Source organism: Platichthys flesus, chromosome 23 (genome assembly GCF_949316205.1).
Source record: "Platichthys flesus chromosome 23, fPlaFle2.1, whole genome shotgun sequence".
NCBI lineage: Eukaryota > Metazoa > Chordata > Actinopteri > Pleuronectiformes > Pleuronectidae > Platichthys > Platichthys flesus.
In genome coordinates this window covers 3,784,249-3,803,524 of record NC_084967.1, presented here as the reverse complement: position 1 = coordinate 3,803,524, position 19,276 = coordinate 3,784,249, and the positions used below count along the sequence as shown (strand labels likewise).

General features: G+C 42.3%; 1 protein-coding gene and 5 non-coding genes across 6 annotated transcripts; 5 read left to right on the top strand and 1 right to left on the bottom strand.

The window, feature by feature from the left end:
- Positions 1–2,525: 2,525 nt before the first annotated feature.
- LOC133948565 (crystal protein) lies at positions 2,526–14,079 on the bottom strand. Its single transcript, XM_062382386.1, has 8 exons — positions 13,583–14,079; positions 12,168–12,369; positions 11,786–11,919; positions 11,314–11,441; positions 10,561–10,679; positions 9,884–10,024; positions 8,985–9,157; positions 2,526–3,157 (listed from the first exon to the last, which is right to left on the bottom strand). Exons 1-8 carry the CDS (start codon positions 14,066–14,068, stop codon positions 2,705–2,707), a joined length of 1,836 nt encoding a protein of 611 aa, XP_062238370.1. The 5' UTR covers positions 14,069–14,079; the 3' UTR covers positions 2,526–2,704.
- A 1,320-nt stretch (positions 14,080–15,399) lies between these two features.
- trnal-cag (transfer RNA leucine (anticodon CAG)) lies at positions 15,400–15,482 on the top strand. Its single transcript has one exon. It is a non-coding gene; the product is annotated as a tRNA-Leu (tRNA).
- A 714-nt stretch (positions 15,483–16,196) lies between these two features.
- Positions 16,197–16,279, top strand: trnal-cag (transfer RNA leucine (anticodon CAG)). The gene has a single exon. It is a non-coding gene; the product is annotated as a tRNA-Leu (tRNA).
- Positions 16,280–17,745: 1,466 nt separating this feature from the next.
- trnal-cag (transfer RNA leucine (anticodon CAG)) lies at positions 17,746–17,828 on the top strand. The gene has a single exon. It is a non-coding gene; the product is annotated as a tRNA-Leu (tRNA).
- A 598-nt stretch (positions 17,829–18,426) lies between these two features.
- Positions 18,427–18,509, top strand: trnal-cag (transfer RNA leucine (anticodon CAG)). The gene has a single exon. It is a non-coding gene; the product is annotated as a tRNA-Leu (tRNA).
- A 435-nt stretch (positions 18,510–18,944) lies between these two features.
- Positions 18,945–19,027, top strand: trnal-cag (transfer RNA leucine (anticodon CAG)). Its single transcript has one exon. It is a non-coding gene; the product is annotated as a tRNA-Leu (tRNA).
- The last annotated feature ends 249 nt before the right edge of the window (positions 19,028–19,276 follow it).

Below are 19,276 nucleotides of genomic sequence, written 5' to 3'. Positions count from 1 at the left end.
CCCTCATTGCCAATTGGGACAGAAACTTTTTGGGTGAATATCGATCCATCCATCCAATATCTGCACCACTTATCCTTTGAGGGTCGCTTGGGAGCTGGAGCCAATCCCAGCTGACTTTGGTGGAGAGGGGATGTACACTCTGGATAGTTCATCAGCTAACCAACAAATATGAATTAAACAAATAACCAGTCACGCTCACATTCACAACTGTTTTCAGTTGAGACCGAATAGGCATCAACACAACTGAAATAAATGGTCTGTGTCAAAATCGAATAACTATAAATAATAAGCAGAGTTTGGGGGGGGGGGGGGAGATAAACTGGTAAACAGGGTGCTGTGGCCCAAAGCGCTCAACCCCCCTTCAGCACTGTGGCTCCCGAGCAGCACTCCAGGCTCACAGAGCTGTGTGGCGACCCCTGTTCCTCCCTGTCAGTTTGTCCTGTCTGCTGTGTGTGTGTGGGATAAGCGAGGAGCACGAGTGCCAACTGTGTGCACCTGGGGCCCGGTTTCCACAGTCTATAAATGTGGCCTTCACTGACAGTCTCTCTCTCTTTCTCTGCAGGTGCCCGGTTGGTTGCTGCAGCCTTAGTTGTCTTCAGTTGCATTATTACCTTTTGGTTTATGTGCACCTTGCAACACACACACATCATGTTTCCTCACACACACCCTAGACCCTAGACGAGTGATTCTACCGACGGCTCACACTCCACTTGTTTTTTTACTGTGTGACAGCTGTCATCTGACTTTTAATTGCAGCCACGGTGTCTATAATCAGATCTTATTGGAATGTGCCCATGCAAAGCCGGCAGCCAGGATTTAAAGCCCAAGAATGACGAGCAGACATTGATTCCATAACCTTCCCTAAACGATCCAGGCAACAGAGAGGATAGTGTCTCTCTATTCTCTGGCTCCCACTCCGTCTTTCTGCTATCAGTTGTCACTATAACGAGGGGCAGGATTTTGGGGTGGGGTAGGAGTCGGGGGGGGGTCAGCCTGTGAGAATCCAGCAGTGGGCGCGGAGCTGGGAAGAGCTGCAATTGATTAGCTGCGCGGCCGTCTCAGACAGCTCAGTCACAGTGCGGGCTGCACTGTGATACTGCATGACAGCAGAGTAAATGTCTGCCGAGATAATGAGGTGGCCTCAACACACCCTACGTGTCATCACGCTGCCAATCAATGCACAAATGTAAACAGCCAATAATTGAACGTGTGCGTGTGTGTTTGAAGAAACAGGACCATTCACGCTGGCCTTTGTGTCAAGTGAAAGAGAAGCCGCTCCTGATGACCTCCAAGCATCTCTGGACTCTGGAGGCTCATAACCTGAGCCAGTTAAACTTTCAGGTCAATGGGAAAAATTATGATCACTGAAAACCCTTGTCTTCATTGCTAAATGATTGGTATCTAGTGTGAAATGTCTCCTGCACAGGCATTTATTTGATTTATTTGTGGTTATTGAAAGATCAAATTAACAACATAGCACCCACCTCAAACATCCTCACTGGAAAACCTAAAGAAAACAAACCAGCCACACGGTACGCTGTCCTGAAACTGGAGCTGACGGTATCAAAGGCACAGACATCTTCTATTCAGGATTAGAAATCCTTCATGATGGGACATGACTCAAGAGCAGTGCAATTGTAGCTGCTTTTCTTCCGCATTGAGAAGTTTTGCCATTTCTTTTCCTTGGGCTACATTGAATGGAAAACCATTCTTGAGCTGGAGTGCCCCAGAAGGTCCAGCTGTAACAAACAGCAAATTTCATTTTTTCCTTCTTCTTACACAGTCTATTACCACAGTGTCTTTATCCAATGCCATGAAGATAATTCTAAGGCTGGATGTACTGCATATATAACCATGGCCCTGGAGATGGTATGGAAGGTAATGGAACAACTGTGCTTTTGAAGGACTTGTTTGTACCATTTTACCCTGGACCTTCAAATATAGTTTAGTAACAGGCATGTTCTCAGTGAAAGACTAAAGTGGGGGCTACCTGGAAAGAGAAAGAAACAGTTGGTAGAAATATTTTCGAACTACATGTTTTAGTCACATGTACATTTTGTTGCTATGTGGATCAGTGGTTAGAACTAAATACTAAGAATATTCTTTTTCTTCTCTAGATGCAAAGGAGTAACGACGTTAACAAAGATTGTGACGTCTGCACTCCTTATCTTATCTAACTTTTTGGGTCACTTCCCAAAGCTCACACTGAAAGTGTGTGTGTCCATGGTTTCTTTCTGGAAATTATCTTTATAACATCTTCTCCCTTGTTCTCTTGTCTTGGCTCATGATAAAGAGTTACAGACCCATTTTTTACTTGTGTGAACTAATCTTCTTCCGTATATACACCAAACGTGTGTCTTGCTGCATCTACAAACAGTTTCCCACTGAATCCAGATAAATTTAATTTGAAATGTACTTATGTTCAATCAGAAAGGGAAAGTGGTGGAACTTCTTCTATTCCTTCTGGTATATACCAATTCTTGCTAGAAAAACACAATCGCACTCAGTTTTTGAAAAGCTGAATTTTTATTAAAACATTTGCTGCGTGGCAGTGATTTCTAAATGTTCACTTCATACTGACAAATGCAACTTTTCTTTTGTTATGAGCAAGCAGATTTTCTGGCTGAATTCATATCCTCAGGGACAAAGAGAAAAGCATATATTGATGTTAGTTCAGCTAGAAGCAGCAGCCCAGCCTTCCTCATTAGTAGATGCCCAGTTGGTCCCAGAAGTCACATATATGGTTCCTGGTTCCCACTTGTGCATGTGAACGCACTGTCAGGTTCATGACCAGCCAGCCACTGGTGTCGGAATAGCGCGGCCAAACAGGCAGACGCTGCTCCCGGCAGAAAGTTTTCTGTCGAGCTCTCGAGGAAGGATCCCCTGTGTGGGCGAAGGCACCCCAATAGCAAAGCATCCGATTGGACAGCAGCTTCTCTTGCGGCAGCATGGTGAAGTTGGCCACTGGGGCTGAGTCAAAGAGGAAGGGCAGCTCGGCACCGTGGCAGGCATGCTGGTAACAGAACGTCAGACCTGACCAGACGCGATGATCTGACGCTACGTGGTCGAACACATACATCCACACCTCACTGCCAATTGCTATGCCGGCACGTGCCGACCTCCTGGATGGACACAGGAACACATAGTCGGTAACGATCTGTTGACGGAAAATAAAGAGAAAGTCAGATTTTTCTTCTTTTCAGGGGTCAGTCAGTCAGTCAGTTAGCCAAAGAGCTCACCGCTCTCACTGACACTTGTGCTCCCCAGAAGATTACCTCTAATGGCTTTGATGTCCCCTGACTTTTCCCATTCAGATTGACATTTCTAACCTTGAGGGAAATATTTCAACAGCTCTTTGTACAGACATTTATTAAATTCTATTTTACTCATTTGGTAGATGCTTTCATCCAATGTGACTTAAACCAGACTTTCACCATTTACAGCACTTACAACACTGTTGACTACAGTATTGATGATCCTATGACCTTTGCTATAACACCACCATTAAGCCCAATTCACGCTTCTGTGTCGAAGTTACGCAAGTAGGCATGCACGTATCGTACGCACGCAGCCCACGCATCGTGCCAAGCATTCATAGGTGTGTGTCGGTGTGTGAGTTGCGCTGTAATTACACAGCCGAAATAGAGTGTCTATGCTGGTGTTGAATGTCTTCCAGTTTCTGGTCCGCTTATTTACAAATTCTCCGGTGTCTCTCTTTACTTCAGAACAATATCGAGTGTTACTAAGTGGATGATGTCTGAGTTGGAGCTGATAGATCTTGAAGAGCAGTTACTTCATTTAGTTCAATTAATTCCTCCAACTCAATTAAAAGAGGGGGTAGAGTCTGATGGAAATGCGATGCTACCAAGCCGACCTATCACAGCTTTTCCGGTCTGTCTTGTGTAGTTGTTATAATTTTTATGATCTTCTTCAAAATTTGCAATTGTCAGAAACGTTTTTTGGTCAGAATGTTGTACTCCCTGCTTACATGGTTACTTAGCAAATGTTAAAATGTTAAAATGCTTAACTAAATTTGTGATCTTAATTAACATTATACCTGGTAAAATCTGCTTATTACCATTGTCTCCATGGGTATGTAAGAATGATAATATTGTGTGTTATAGTGCTCAGTAAGGACTGTCCCAATCTGGGATTTTAAACTATGTTCAAATGTTGGATATCCTGTTTACCATGTCTGAGTAGAGAAATAAACTGTGTGGCAGTCAAACATTTTGTGGACAAACCTGGGCACTAGAGTAAAAAACAAGCTGTTGAAGCTTCTTGTTTTACTGTCTTAGCCGAAGAGAGAAGAAAGAAACCTAATGAGTATGGCATCTACATGGCATGTGCTTTTCTTATTATGAGATGGGCTGTGGCCAAAGCTACAAAAACAAGATCTATTGCTATCTCTTGCCTAAAGGAAGCAAAAAGAAAAAGAAAGATGGGCTGTTACCTGGAAACCAGTTTGTCTTTTTCAGCAATACACAACCTGCACCCACACATCTGACACCTGAACACAAACAGGCTGACTGTAGGAAGCTGATGGACACACATGCACTCACAAACACACACACACACACACAAGTACACTTCTTATTTTTCCACCAACATTTGTTTCTTTAAAATTGGCACATGAAAAAATGGATGCATCACTAACTGTAGCCTACCTAAACAGCGCCAATGAAAAATGACACAAAGCATTGCCCCGAAGTGTCGTTTTTAGTTTCAGACTGACAGACACAGTCCAGCGACCACTTTTATTAAGAATGTCACTGTGCCGATAATAGCATTATTCTTAAAATGAGGTGTGGTCAGGTTCATTGTTGATGCATTGCTTTATGGAGGCACTAAAATGCTTCTTTTGACCAACAAAAAAAAAAGTTTTGAAGTCAATATCTCAGTATATTCCGCCTCATTTCATTTTAAAGGCACATTATCAAGATGGGAGCATGTACTTACAGAGGTGGGTGCACAGTTAGTGCTGCTTATTACTCACACAGATGGTCTACTCACAGGAGACGTGAAAGTTCACAGGCAGATCTGTTTCCTCTGCAGAAAAGTGCTCTTTCTTAACTACCTGACAAATCCACTCTCGCATCAGCAGTGCGCAAAAGGTGCAAGTACCCCTGGCTTGTAAAGGGATTGGGAGATGGCACTCTTCCAACACACACCCATGATTAATTAAGGGGCTAAGTCCAACCCTTTTCAACCATTCACTTGGTACAGAGGCCTTTTTATTCTGCTATTTAACTAGTAAAATTCAATTTGGACAGACCCGATTGGCCCTTTCATGGTTTTAATACCCTGTGCTTAGATTCTTTAAGTAGAGCCCTAAAAGTCATGAAGCAAGTAATCACACATCCAAGTGGATACAAGCACATGTAGGAATTACGTTATTTTCATCTGGATATCATTTTCTTTCCTCTAATTCCTTTGCTCTCTGTAGATAAGTGTGCACCATTGATGTCATGCATCATGTCACCCCCTGCACCTTGTCATGTGTCAGCAATGAGCTTCACAGGAGGTTGATTCTATCCTCTTCAGCTCCAGCCTGAGCCGTCACCTCAACCAACCAGTAAGAAACAAAGGCAAGAACCGTGGGTGATTTTCTACTTGTGCACACAGACAATTATGTTCACTGGACCACACTAACGTGCCAGGGGTACCTCTACAATGAATGACACACTGGATCTCTACCCCTGCAGTGCCTTTTAGTGCCAAGGCGCATTTGTCTTCAAGAGTACATACATTACATAGGTTAAAAAGGTCAACAATAAATATGTTGGTGCAAACTCAAAAACAAGTTGTTTACATTCTGCTGAATGACCTTTCCCCTTGTTTCTATTCCTGGTTATCATTGCATCACCTTAGAAAATAAACACAGAATTTTCTCATAATGTTAGAACAAAATTATTACAGGTATTGTTGAGCATTATAGTGACTGACCAGTTTTCGAATGACTGGTTCCGAGCTTATATGTCCCATTTCTTTTCTCCATAGATGTTTTCATAAAAGAGTTTAAAGCCTGGAATTCGCCACGAGACGAATCCTGACCATAAAACTCTTTTATTAACACAGTAAAACATATTGGAAACTTGAAAAAAGGCTAAGGTACAAGATTTTGTTCCTAACTGTTTTAAGAGTTAAGGGACTGCGTGTCCCATAAACCATTGCAAATGGTTTCACGATCTCGTAGCTTCTGGTAAGTTGATATTGGATGGTTTCAATATTATTACTTCCGGAACCACACTCTTGAGCTCTATTTGGAACAGTTTCTTCTGCAAAGAACAACATTGCTACTACCCTGGCAAACAGGGTGGAACCACATTTCCCATGAGCAGTGTACCCTTTGAACCGTACATATGTATGTATGACCTCTTGTTAAACTGCAATTACCACCATATCTCCACCAGGTCTAGACGTAGCTTTTAGAGATTAATCTATTTGCTGCTCTCTGCTACAGAGTACCAGTCTCTTCAGGAATATATCATCTCAACTTGCCATTCAAAGAGAAGCTTAGATCATCATTCTCTTTTGTCCTTGTGCTTTTATTTGAAAGAGGTGTTTTTGATTCTGTTTGACATTTAATAGAGAGACGTCTCATGGAGCCGCGCTCACACTAACACTGAGCTTTTCACATCAGCTACCTCTATGACGTCTGCTTGACATTTATGCTGACCCCCCTAGTCCTCTGGAGGAGTGCCCTTTATGAAAAGATGTAGGAGGTAAGTGTGTGTGTGTGTGTGTCCGTGTGTGTTTGTGCATGCGAGCGTGCGAGTGTGCGTAAGGATCGCGGGGCTAGAGTTGTGACATCACCATCTACCTGCTGCACCGTGAACTGTTACTGAATGCTAAATATGTCTGCGAGTGTCACCTCCTGACCCCCTGCAGCTCCCTGAGGCTGCCACCTTGCACTTTGCATGTGAAATGCTGGAAGAGAGCGGTCTAGTTCAGTGTCATCATGAGCCATGCCACCTCTGTCACATCGATCGGAAAAACAAGAAATCTCACTTAGACAAGTGAAACTGTAGCAATGATATTTAGCCATGACATCATATCGATAAAAAATGGATAGAAAGATAGACATATTGCTCACGAACAAAATTGAAGAGAAATGCAAAAGTAGTGTGCCACAGTGAGTAAATGTAAACACTCTCCACGCTCTCATAAAATCTTTCTGTCAGAATTGTTTTTCTTTTTTAACTTTTTTATAACATTTATGTTTTACATAAATAAGAACTTTACTTTAATTTGATATTTTAGTTTGAATCTATTAGAAATCCAGTGTCAGATGATTGCGTTGTCACTCTGCAGATTTCCCATTACTGAAAGTCATTAGACCCAGTGGGCTGTGACATAGGAGGTAGAGAGGTTCGTCCACTAACCTGAAGGTCGGTAGTTAAATCTCCAGCTCCTTAAGTGTGCATGCTGAAGTGTCCTCGGGCCAGATACTGAACCCTAAATGGCCCCTGACGGCTGTGCTGACAGTGTATAAATGTTGCATGACAGTAAAGGCACTGTGTATAGAAGAGTGTATGCGACTTGTACTGTAAAGTGATTTGAGTGGTCGATAAGACTGCAACAGCTTTATATAAATACAGTTCATTTACAAAGATATTGCTAAGTAAGTATTGAAAGTATTGTGGACTCCAACAACAGTCCTGCAATAAATCCTGAGGGTTGTAATGTTGTCTTTCTGAAATCCTTTCAGTCATATTGGAGGCTTAATTTTTATGGTTCTTCTAAATTGTATCACATTATACTGATAATGGCTCTGGCCTCATTTAGACTAATATGTTGCCATGTGACACAGTCAGCGTTTTGTCCTCTGCTGGCCTTCTCTGTCCTTTACTTCATCTGTGACTCCATCCTTCCTATCACTGTTGACGTTCATGAGAGGCTAGTGGCTTCTTAGTGGGAGCAGCCAGGCTGCATCTCAAGCAGACTAACACCGTGACTTCAGGTGGTCCACATTATTCACCCATCCAGAGGATAGATGAAAATATGTGGTCTACCATAGCCAGACAAACTGGAATCATAGCTCCCTCTGTAGGCCAGGGATAAGAAGAGATATTGATGAAAGGGATGCACTGAGTTTGTGGCTCTCAAACTGTTCCGGAGCTTCCACACATACACAAGTCGTTCCTTAAGCTGCCTCAAATGTTGCTTTTTTTCCCCCAATTAACGAATCACAGTAGCAAAAGAGAACAGTTGCCTAATTACCCATCAGGCGCCCTGGATGTGGTGACGCTGGAGAGAGCACAGCTGGGTCCTTATCCCACAACCGACAGCAAAAGAGTGAGTAGTTATCGCTGCATGCATGTGTTTGGGTGTGTCGGGTTGAATGTGTCTGAGTTTTCATTTTTCACTGAGTTTTTTCGTTTTTTCCCCAAAACTGCCAAAGAAAATGACTCAATATTTTTAAAGATAGATAGGGTGTTAATTCTTATTCTGATCCATGAAAAAGAACAATACTTCTACTTTACGAGAGGAAAAATCACATGGCATTTCAGCTACTAAACAATTTAAAATTCCAACTTTCCTAAGAATATGGAAAGTGTCAGAAATAACCCAAATCCAGAATGACAGTCATGTTGACAGAAGTTAGCCAGACATAGACTTGAACGCTAACTTTTGCCGTTAAATTTATTGCTCAGCAAATTTGACCTGATGATTTAGCTGAATCTCAGTTTTCCCTGAGATGTGTGTGCTGAATTTCAACTCAACCTATCTCGGAGTTGTTGAGAGATTTCACTCAAACCACAAATGTAGACCCGAAAGTGGCTCTGGAGAAAAAGTCAGAGGATCATTCATTGCCTTACACACCTAAGAAGGTGTTAATTCTACATGATGATGTTATAAACATTATCTCTGTAGAAATGTTCAAATTTTCCCCTGTGCAATGACTGATGGATTTTCTTGATTGCACCTGCAGTTGAAGTTCTGCTGTTTCAGATCAATGTGAACTGAGCTCATCCTCTTACCTGAGCCAGCATGCCCCTGCGGTCGGCTACGCTGAAGAGAGGCAGGTACTTGTGCAGAACCCTCAGAGTGTGTTGTTTAAAGATGGCAGTAATGTACACAGTGGCCTCCACTGCTGAGACTGGCTTATTGAAGACGCCATACACAAAGATCACCCCCTCTTCTGAGGTCGTACCTGCAGGGATGAAAACAGTGTCAGTGCAAAAAGTAAGAATACCCATGAAGACTTCCTGTCCCCCATTTGCACAGCCCTGATTGTCCTGACGTTTGAAAATCTGTCTTTACAGCAGCTTTCATCTTGGTGTAATAGGCTTCTTAGTTTCCAAGACATCACATGTTACTGATCTCGCTCCTTCAGCTTTGGATCTTGGGAATTTCCACTTCAAATTGTGTTTTAATGAGAACCAGAGGGAATTTGGCTTCACTGGCCGGAGGTGATTTTCCGGCCAAAGTGATGCCAGAATGAACTGATGTTCACGGATATTTGTGTTGAATCAGACACGAGGATGAGATTAAGTCATTTTAGGACAGAGAGGGGCAACTATTACTACTCTGCTAGATGCAGATCACACAGCCAGGAATTCCAACTGTGTAAATTCAAAGTCCTGCTGTATATTGAAAATCCCTCAGTCTGAATCTGAACAAAGAGTTTATTAGATTTAACAAGATTTCCATCTAAGCAGTGTGTTACGATCTTTTGTGAGGTAAGAATAGAAATAATACAAGTGCTTCACTGTAAGTATGACTGCAGCTTTCACCCATTCCTGTAAAAGTATCATGTATATGTACTTACTGTGCAGCAGAATCTGCAACAAATATTTGGGCCACTTGGTATATATCTGTCGGTAATGGCTTCAAAAATATAATGTTTTATTGTGCGGTTACGCTCACTGGTTCTTACCCAGCAGCAGAGGCTTCTCTTTCTGCCAGTGGCCCTTCTGGAACGCTGTGATGGTCTGTTCCTTTATCAATTCCCCATCGATGTGCGGCCCCCACGTCTCGAAGACCTCCAGGAACCTGAACGGGTTCACGATCTTAGAAGCTGAGATCAAAAGTCAAACAAATTTGTTAATCATACGGTCTGATTTTAGAACAGTGATCTTGAACATTCGGAACAGAGATCCAACAGAAAGAAGTAGGTGGAGTTAAACTTGAATCCTGTAATATAGGACTTTCTTTTTTAGCTTATCTTGAGTCAGTAGCGCTGAAACGCTTCTTTTCCTTCCAGTGTTTTTGGCCTGAAAGTGAGTTCACACAAGCAGAAAACCGCGGCTGACGAAGCAATAACAGAGTCAGTGATACTGACCAATAACCCTGTCAACCCTGCTGATATATTACAGTCATTTTGTGCCGTGAAGCAGTGAAATTTTTTCTAATTGCTCCTTTCAGGGTCTCGATGCACCTTTGTTTTCACAATTTCCTTTTCCAATATGCCACAGCTCAGGATTAAATAATGTCTTTCATCATCTTTTACAGATATACATGCTACACCCCTGGCTTCTTATGTAACTGTGTGGGCAGCCCTGAAGAGTTGCTCTAAAGTTGGGGGGGCGTGGGCTGGTGCATGCGGCCTCCTACTTGTTTTCATCTGGGCGGCGAGGACGGTCTGTGGACTGAGAGAAAGCAGGCAGATGAAGTCGCTCATAGAGCAGTTGGTCTGTTTAGAAAAGTCCCTTCCCAGCCTCAGGGCATCATGTCTTAGAGAGGGGCACAGAAAAACAACAAAGGGTTTGAATCGTTAAGAGCACACGCCTGACAAAACACAACCTCAACCACTCGTGTACTGGGTATATGTCTGCTGGTGAACTCAGGTATAATAGCTGATCTCCTACACACGTAAACAGTTGAATCATTGTTAAATTCAGAGATCAACTGCACATCTGTTTACAAAGAAGGTCAGCAACACTTTTCAATTCAGGTTGCGTTCATCACCGGTGGCCGTGGCCGAGGCTGATGCTGATTTTTTTTTTCTTCAGAAGGGGGTCATGTGACAAATCAGCAAAGGCTACATCATGACCAACAAGTGGTTGTGACTACGTCTAAGTTTTTGTTCATCCAGGCGAAACAGCAGCCCTGGAGTTTTTAAACTAAAACAGGGGGAGCTGTGTTTCAAAACTTCTCTGTTTTAGCTGCTCTAGTATTGTGGACACCAGGTGTTTCCAAAGCAGAACTGATGTGTTTTCAAACTATTGGTGTGGATGTAGCCCAAGGTCTGAATTGTAGTAAAAAAAAGTAAATAATTAATTTGTATATTATTTTTCTATCCTGAGGCAGTGATGGATCAGTAACACACCAGTGGCCGGTGTCGACCCTCAGCTCAGAGTTCCTCACCTGGTCTTCAGAGGGATGGAGAAGGGCAGACTCTGCAGCACAGCTTGTTTGAACAGAGGCTTGCTGCTCGGGGTCATCAGGTGGAGACTCACGGACTGGGCGCCTGCACTCTCTCCAAATATCGTGACCTGACAAACACCACAACACAGAAGCTGTTAACGGCCACGATGGCCAACTTTACACTTCAGCAACAAGAGGAGCAAACATTCCTACCCAGGAATACCCTACCGAGTGGACATCAGTCGACTGAACCCAACTGGAAAGTATTGATCCAAATTCTTTGTCATAGTTTATAATAACAGAATGATAATGAGTCTTGTTGTCGTTGGGCCTGTTACTTGCATTTATAGGTTATTATAAGCTCTACTATGATTTATCGATATTAGCTAATTATAAGCTGATGTGACCTAGCATGTGACCTTCTGTGTGTGTTTGTGTGTGTATGTGTGGGTGTGGGTGTCTGCCCGCTTGCCTTGCTGGGATCACCACCAAACACCGCAATGTTCCGCTGGACCCAGAGGAAAGCTGCCTGCTGGTCCAAAATCCCATAATTCCCTGCGGCTGAGGTGCGAGGGTCTTTGCCCGACACGAGGAATCCAAAGGCCCCTTCAATAATGCATCAGTTCACATGATCAGCAGCGTATAATTAACTGCAGCAAGTCCCTGATTTCCTCCCAGTTCCAAATTACTGTTCCCTTTATTAGGCTGGCCCATTTAAAATAATGGCAGGCACGAATTATCCTGTCACACACACAGACACACACACACACACACACACACACACACACACACACTCTCTCTCTCTCTGGACTACATGAATAAACAGGTTACTACACTGGAATGAATGTTCTTACCCAGCCGGTACTCCATGCCTACAACTATAGTGTTGGTAAAGTTACTGATGAAGCGACCGTCATACAGCGGCTTGGAGGCGGAGCCAGCGATGAAGTCGCCGCCGTGGATCCACACCATGATGGGCAGTGGGCTCTGCAGTGGGGAGGGGAAGTTCACATCCAGAGGCACGAAGATGTTGAGGTAGAGGCAGTCCTCGCTGACCTTTTTGAGACGAGAGGTTACACAAGTTATTCAGTCACATTGGAATAGATATTCATATTTACTCCACAGTTCGAGCTGTAACTTGTTATCTTGACAGGCCACAATTATCATTTGGTTATAATGTGAATGGGTGAGCTTTATTTAAGTTTTTTGTAACAAGAAATATTTGACTTAAAGAAACATGATTTTGCAGGTACTTAAACCAAATTGAACATATTTATGCTGTCACACATTCCCGATATATCTGGCTTTAAATTACAACAATATGAGGCTGCTTATTTGTATACACTGCTGCTCATAACTATATTTGAATGATATGCGAGTGAAGTTCTATTGATCACCTGTGGTACTGTAGCTTTTAATTGTTATTGCTGTAATGTTATTTTTATATGTGTAATCTCATAAAACTGGGCCACAGTTACCAGTCAAGTCTCTGCAGCCTGAGTGTAGTTACATTTCACAGTGAACGCTAGAGTCACGGTAGATAACGATGACAGTATTTAAGTCGCAACGTATTTACATTTTTGTCTACGACACAAAAAAAGATAATATATTTCTACACAGCAATGTTGTTCCTTCAAGTCAATAAGCAAAATTTTAAAAAATCTGCATTTTAGAGAAATATTTTTGGTCCCAAGGCCTTGATGATTTTTTTCTACGGCCCTGCAGACAGAGACAGGAGTTTTCCATGTGACACAATGTTGGAGCAAACCAAAGCAACATTTTTACTTTCATTATAGCTGTTGTCATAAGTTAAAGTTAAAGTTAAAGTAGCTTTATTGTCAATTTCTTAACATGTTCAGAACATACAAGGAATCGATACGACGTTTCCCACTCTCCCACAGTGAAACATATAAAGTGCACAGGCACAACAGATAACACAAGACATTTCCTAATACTAAGTAAACATACAGATTTTTTTTAAGTACAGCAGCATAAGGTTCTCTAAAAGTGTAAACGTAAGTCCACACCCTCAGAAGTATTAGTATAACTCCTTCCACTATTAACTACATTAATGTCTCCTAAGTATCTTCGACTGTGAGACACATGATATAATCATCTTCATCTATTGTCCTTTTGTCTGTTAGCGCAGCTGCCATGTTTAATAATTTTACTGTTGCTCTCACTACAATACCAACAATGCAAACAAGTTATGTCTTCCTGAATTTAAACATCATGATGCACATAAGTGAGAAGTTGTGTGGTTCCTTACTTTATGAGGACACTCCGCAGTGATAGGTCCGCTGCAGGCCTGCATACATGCAGCCCTCGGAAAGGAGGCATCATAAACCCCCGGCCAAGGAGTCACAGGTCTGGGGGGCTTCCAGCGGTAAGCCCCAACAGGGGGGTCTGCATATGGTACCCCATAGAATATATGGGCCTTATCCATTGTAACCCCCTTAATCTGACCATCTTTAGTTAACACTACAGGTCCAGGAGCCCCATCTGTGTCCTGAACGCCTGGCTCGTCCTTGGTCCGCTCCGGGATTGAGAGGACCTGGAGGCATCCCGGCTCCTTGGGGGAGTTTATCTCAAAGTGTCGGTTGATAATGAACGGCTCGTCTCTCACCAGCGGCCCAGGGTAGATCGTTCTCAGGAAGCTTGCAAGGTCGATGTCATCATCATTTTTCGTCTCCTCTCCAGAGACCAGCATTAAACTTAGTGGGCACAGAAGCAGAAAACAGGGCCAGCTCTCCATGTTGCCTTAGAATCCGCTCATACTTCCCCAGACGCTGCTGCTCAGATCAGGATTTGAATTGAATTATGTTCCCGGCTGAGCCCACACAACACCCTGCAGCCTGGGAGTCTCCACACACAGCTCTGCACAACTTGTGATTTCAATTTAGCCGATTTCTTGTTAAGATTTATCAGACAGAAGCTGCTCTGTCTGGAGGATCGTCGAGGCGACCCAGAGCAGCTGGACACAGACTCTGTGGTGCAGGACAACTAATGGACAACAAGTCGTCTTTCCTTTGCTTAATGTCATTATAAAGTCACAAACAGAGGGTAAATAGAGAAAAGCCAAGGAGCAGGCCTCATTGAAATATAAGAGTGGAGTCCTGAATTGATTCTGAGGTGTTAGATGTTTACAAATACAAAATAGAACATGGGAAAATATATTGTATTCGTTTTTTCTAGGTTAGCCTTGTCTTGGAAAAAAAATGAATATATTGACCTCTTGATGATGTAGGAAACATTCCCATTAATTAATGTGAAAGTGCTAACACTCACAATTCAAGTCCAAACCAGAAGCACTGCTTGACCTTAAAAGTGTTTCTGCCTCTGCTAAAAAGTCCCACACTCAATTCTCTAGTAAACAATCTGGACCAGAAAGTGTAAGAAATGTGTTCACACATTTAGAAATATACTTTTAACAGACGTCAGGTGTTGAACAGAAAAATTAGTTTTTCTCTTTTCTATCCCTCCTTCCTCATTGTCCCACTTTGATGTATGCATACACGTTTTTTGTCCTGTTCCAGGTTAAATTCGACATGTGGATTTTCAAAGCGCATTATCCGGACAGACAAGTTTGACAATGTTGGACGTTGCTCCAACATTAGTGAGCAGTTAACACCGTTGCGGTTTTTCCTCGGCCGTCTAACATTTCCAAAAAAGGAACATTTCCAATTAAAGGTAATCATTCCACAAAAAAAACAACGTTATTTCTTGTTGAAGACGTAGTTCCTTAAATGCAAATTAGTTTGTTACGTACGTCCTTTCGTCTCTCACAGTCAGGATGGCCGAGCGGTCTAAGGCGGTCTAAGGCACATCAGTGATGAACACATCGAGGAATTTGAAGTCAGAGACTTCAAACCCTGTAGCTTCCTGAAGTCCACGATCATCTCCTAGGTCTTGCAGATGTTGAGAGACAGGTTGTTCTCTTGGCACCAAGTGTAGGTGTGCTTTGTCTTGAAAAACAGCTTTTCCTTTTAAAAAAAAGCTGATTTTCTGTTTTTCAAAATTGGAACATTGAAACGTTCCACTTTTCCTGCAAATTGGAACGTTTTGTTCTATTTGTTGCCAATCACAGTCAGGATGGCCGAGCGGTCTAAGGCGCTGCGTTCAGGTCGCAGTCTCCTCTGGAGGCGTGGGTTCGAATCCCACTTCTGACATATCTTTTTTATTTTCATGTATTTACTGCGACTGTTTCTTTGTAAACGTCTGTTGTGATGTTACATTAAAGCTCATTAAGAGAGATTCTTACCAGGTTTTTAGCATTTTACACGAGCTTATACTGGCAACATCCACTGGAGGGCAGCAAAGACCAGGGAACATATGAAAGTCCACGTTCTGTGAAGGCTCTCTCTCTCTCTCTCTCTTTCTGTCTGTCTGTCTAAACGTCTATCTATCCAAACTCCATTCTCTATTCTCCATAAGAATTGTTAAAATTTACATTTAAAGTTTCAGTGTGTAGAATTTAGTGAAATTTAGTGTTAAAGTTTCATGTTACAGCTGAAAACCCCTCACCTCACCCTCCCCTTCCAAAGATGAAAGAGAATAAAAACTCAAAATGTGTTTAGACTGTCTAGTTTCAGCTACAGCTGTTCTATTTTTCTTTTTTTTGTCCTATTTTTTTTTCGTTTTGGACGACCTGCAGTCTCTCACAGTCAGGATGGTCGAGCTGAAGTCCACGATCATCTCCTGGGTCTTGCAGATGTTGAGAGACAGGTTGTTCTCTTGGCACCAAGTGTAGGTGTGCTTTGTCTTGAAAAACCGCTTTTCCTGTTAGAGAAAAAGCTGTTTTTCTGTTTTTCAAAATTGGAACATTGAAACGTTCCAATTTTCCTGCAAATTGGAACGTTTTGTTCTATTTGATGGTACTCACAGTCAGGATGGCCGAGCGGTCTAAGGCGCTGCGTTCAGGTCGCAGTCTCCTCTGGAGGCGTGGGTTCGAATCCCACTTCTGACATCGCATTTTCATTGATCATCATGTAATTCAGTGGAATGTTGATATAGGGAAAGAATAGTCAAGCACCTATGGAGGCTATTGGTTTCAGCTGGTGTCAACATAGATCTGTTCTTCTGACACACGTACTGCAGAGCTACTTCAGCCTTAACCCAGTAAGAACCATTTGTTCTTACTGCTCCATGGAGCCTAAAAGTATCTACGCAGAGGACAAGCAGATAATATGATAGCTGCAGTTCCTCTGAGCTCAAACGTCAGTAGGTCAGAATTTTTCAAAAAGTACAACTTCAAGAGTATAACCTGTACAACTTGAAATAATCACTAACCCCCTCCCTCCCCTTCCCCCCCAAACCACCCCCTCCACCCCCCTATCCCCAACCGCCATTCCCTCCCTCCCTTTCTTACCCTCCACTCCAGACTGACTTTTATAACAAAATAAATTATTGAATAAATAACAAAGATTTTTTATTGATATGAAGGTTTGCTCTTTTATTACAAAAGATGGTTGGTAAACAATCTAAATGATGAAAACAAAAACATTTATTACTCAATACCTGTTTATTATTTATACATATGTCTATTATTTGAACTGAGTTACACTCATTCTCCACAGCTGCACTTTCCCCAAATTTAATTGTATTATCGTAAGAGAAACTGACGGATCGTAGATTTACTGAACTCAGGTATATTTACTTTGTTTTCATGCTCTTGGATCTGCTTTTAAATATAATTTAATTCACAGTAATTGAATAATATGTGTAACCGTGGACTGTTTTAAACAACAGCTTTACTTCCTGTCCGGTATTTTCAGGGTTTGTTAAAATTCTCATCTGACCTTTGACCTTAATCCTTCTGCCGAAGCAGCGATGAAGTTGTGTTATTTAGTGCCGCACCAAATTATAATCTAGTTCATATAAATGTGGTTTCACAAACAGCTGCTGGACCTTGGTGGTGGTGTGCGTACTAAGGTTTGTTAACTATTCAACATTTTGTCTGTCTCACCACCCTCTGCAGGGCCTTCCGATCAGCAGCGGAGCAGCTACCATACCAGGCAGTAAGGGAGCCTGAGAGGATGCTCTCAATGGTGCGCCTGTAAAAGTGTGTTAAAGTTTTTGCAGCCATGCCAGACTTCTTGAGTCTCCTCAGGAAGTATAAGTGCTTTTGTGCAGTTGTGACCACAGAATCCGCTTTTTGGGACCAGGTAAGGTCATCAGTGATGAACACATCGAGGAATTTGAAGTCAGAGACTTCAAACCCTGTAGCTTCCTGAAGTCCACGATCATCTCCTAGGTCTTGCAGATGTTGAGAGACAGGTTGTTCTCTTGGCACCAAGTGTAGGTGTGCTTTGTCTTGAAAAACAGCTTTTCCTGTTAAAAAAAGGTGTTTTTCTGTTTTTCAAAATTGGAACATTGAAACGTTCCACTTTTCCTTCAAATTGGAACGTGTTGTTCCATTTGTTGCTACTCACAGTCAGGATGGCCGAGCGGTCTAAGGCGCTGCGTTCAGGTCGCAGTCTCCTCTGGAGGCGTGGGTTCGAATCCCACTTCTGACATATCTTTTTTATTTTCATGTATTTACTGCGACTGTTTCTTTGTAAACGTCTGTTGTGTTGTAACATTGAAGCTCATTAAGAGAGATTCTTACCAGGTTTTTAGCATTTTACACGAGCTTATACTGGCAACATCCACTGGAGGGCAGCAAAGACTCTCTCTTTCTCTCTGTCTGTCTGTCTGTCTGTCTGTCTAAACGTCTATCTATCCAAACTCCATTCTCTATTCTATTTAGCACCAATATAAACTTCTTTCTACACCATAAAACTATAGGACACTACTGTAGAAGACCCATTTTAAACCCGTCCGACATTACATTTGCCATAAGAATAGTTAAAATTTACATTTAAAGTTTCAGTGTGTAGAATTTAGTGAAATTTAGTGTTAAAGTTTCATGTTGCAGCTGAAAACCCCTCACCTCACCCTCCCCTTCCAAAGATGAAAGAGAATAAAAACTCAAAATGTGTTTAGTGCTTTGTCTTGAAAAACAGCTTTTCCTGTTAAAAAAAAGCTGTTTTTCTGTTTTTCAAAATTGGAACATTGAAACGTTCCAATTTTCCTGCAAATTGGAACGTTTTGTTCTATTTGATGGTACTCACAGTCAGGATGGCCGAGCGGTCTAAGGCGCTGCGTTCAGGTCGCAGTCTCCTCTGGAGGCGTGGGTTCGAATCCCACTTCTGACATTGCATTTTCATCGATCATCATGTAATTCAGTGGAATGTTGATATAGGGAAAGAATAGTCAAGCACCTATGGAGGCTATTGGTTTCAGCTGGTGTCAACATAGATCTGTTCTTCTGACACACGTACTGCAGAGCTATTTCACCCTTAACCCAGTCAGAACCATTTGTTCTTACTGCTCCATGGAGCCTAAAAGTATCTACGCAGAGGAGAAGCAGATAATATGATAGCTGCAGTTCCTCTGAGCTCAAACGTCAGTAGGTCAGAATTTTTCAAAGCTACAACTTCAAGAGTATAACCTGTACAACTTGAAATAATCACCCCTCTCGCCATAGCACCTCTGCAGGCTCTGTTTTTCTGTTTTTCAAAATTGGAACATTGAAACGTTCCAATTTTCCTGCAATTTGGAACGTTTTGTTCTATTTGGTTCTATTAACAGTCAGGATGGCCGAGCGGTCTAAGGCGCTGCGTTCAGGTCGCAGTCTCCTCTGGAGGCGTGGGTTCGAATCCCACTTCTGACATGACTTTTTAATTTTCATATATTTAATGTGTGAGCGTCTGTCTCTTTGAAAACGTCTGCTGTGTATTTGCATTAAAGCTCATTAAGAGATATTCTTACCAGGTTTCGAGCATTTTACGCGAGCTTACACTTACATCATCCACTGGAGGGCAGCAAAGACCACGGAATTAATGAAAATCCACTTTCTGTGATTGCTTCGTAAAGGCTCTCAATCTCTCTTTGTATCCGTCTGTCTGTCTGTCTCTGTGAG

Bases quoted from the DNA above. Each gene is read 5' to 3' on its own strand.
- LOC133948565 (XM_062382386.1), bottom strand. From the start codon at position 14,068: ATGGAGAGCTGGCCCTGTTTTCTGCTTCTGTGCCCACTAAGTTTAATG. The intron at 12,370-13,582 runs GTAAGGAACCAC...CGTCTCAAAAAG, and splicing joins CTGCGGAGTGTCCTCATAAA to GTCAGCGAGGACTGCCTCTA. The intron at 10,025-10,560 runs GTAGGAGGCCGC...TTTTGATCTCAG, and splicing joins CGCCGCCCAGATGAAAACAA to CTTCTAAGATCGTGAACCCG.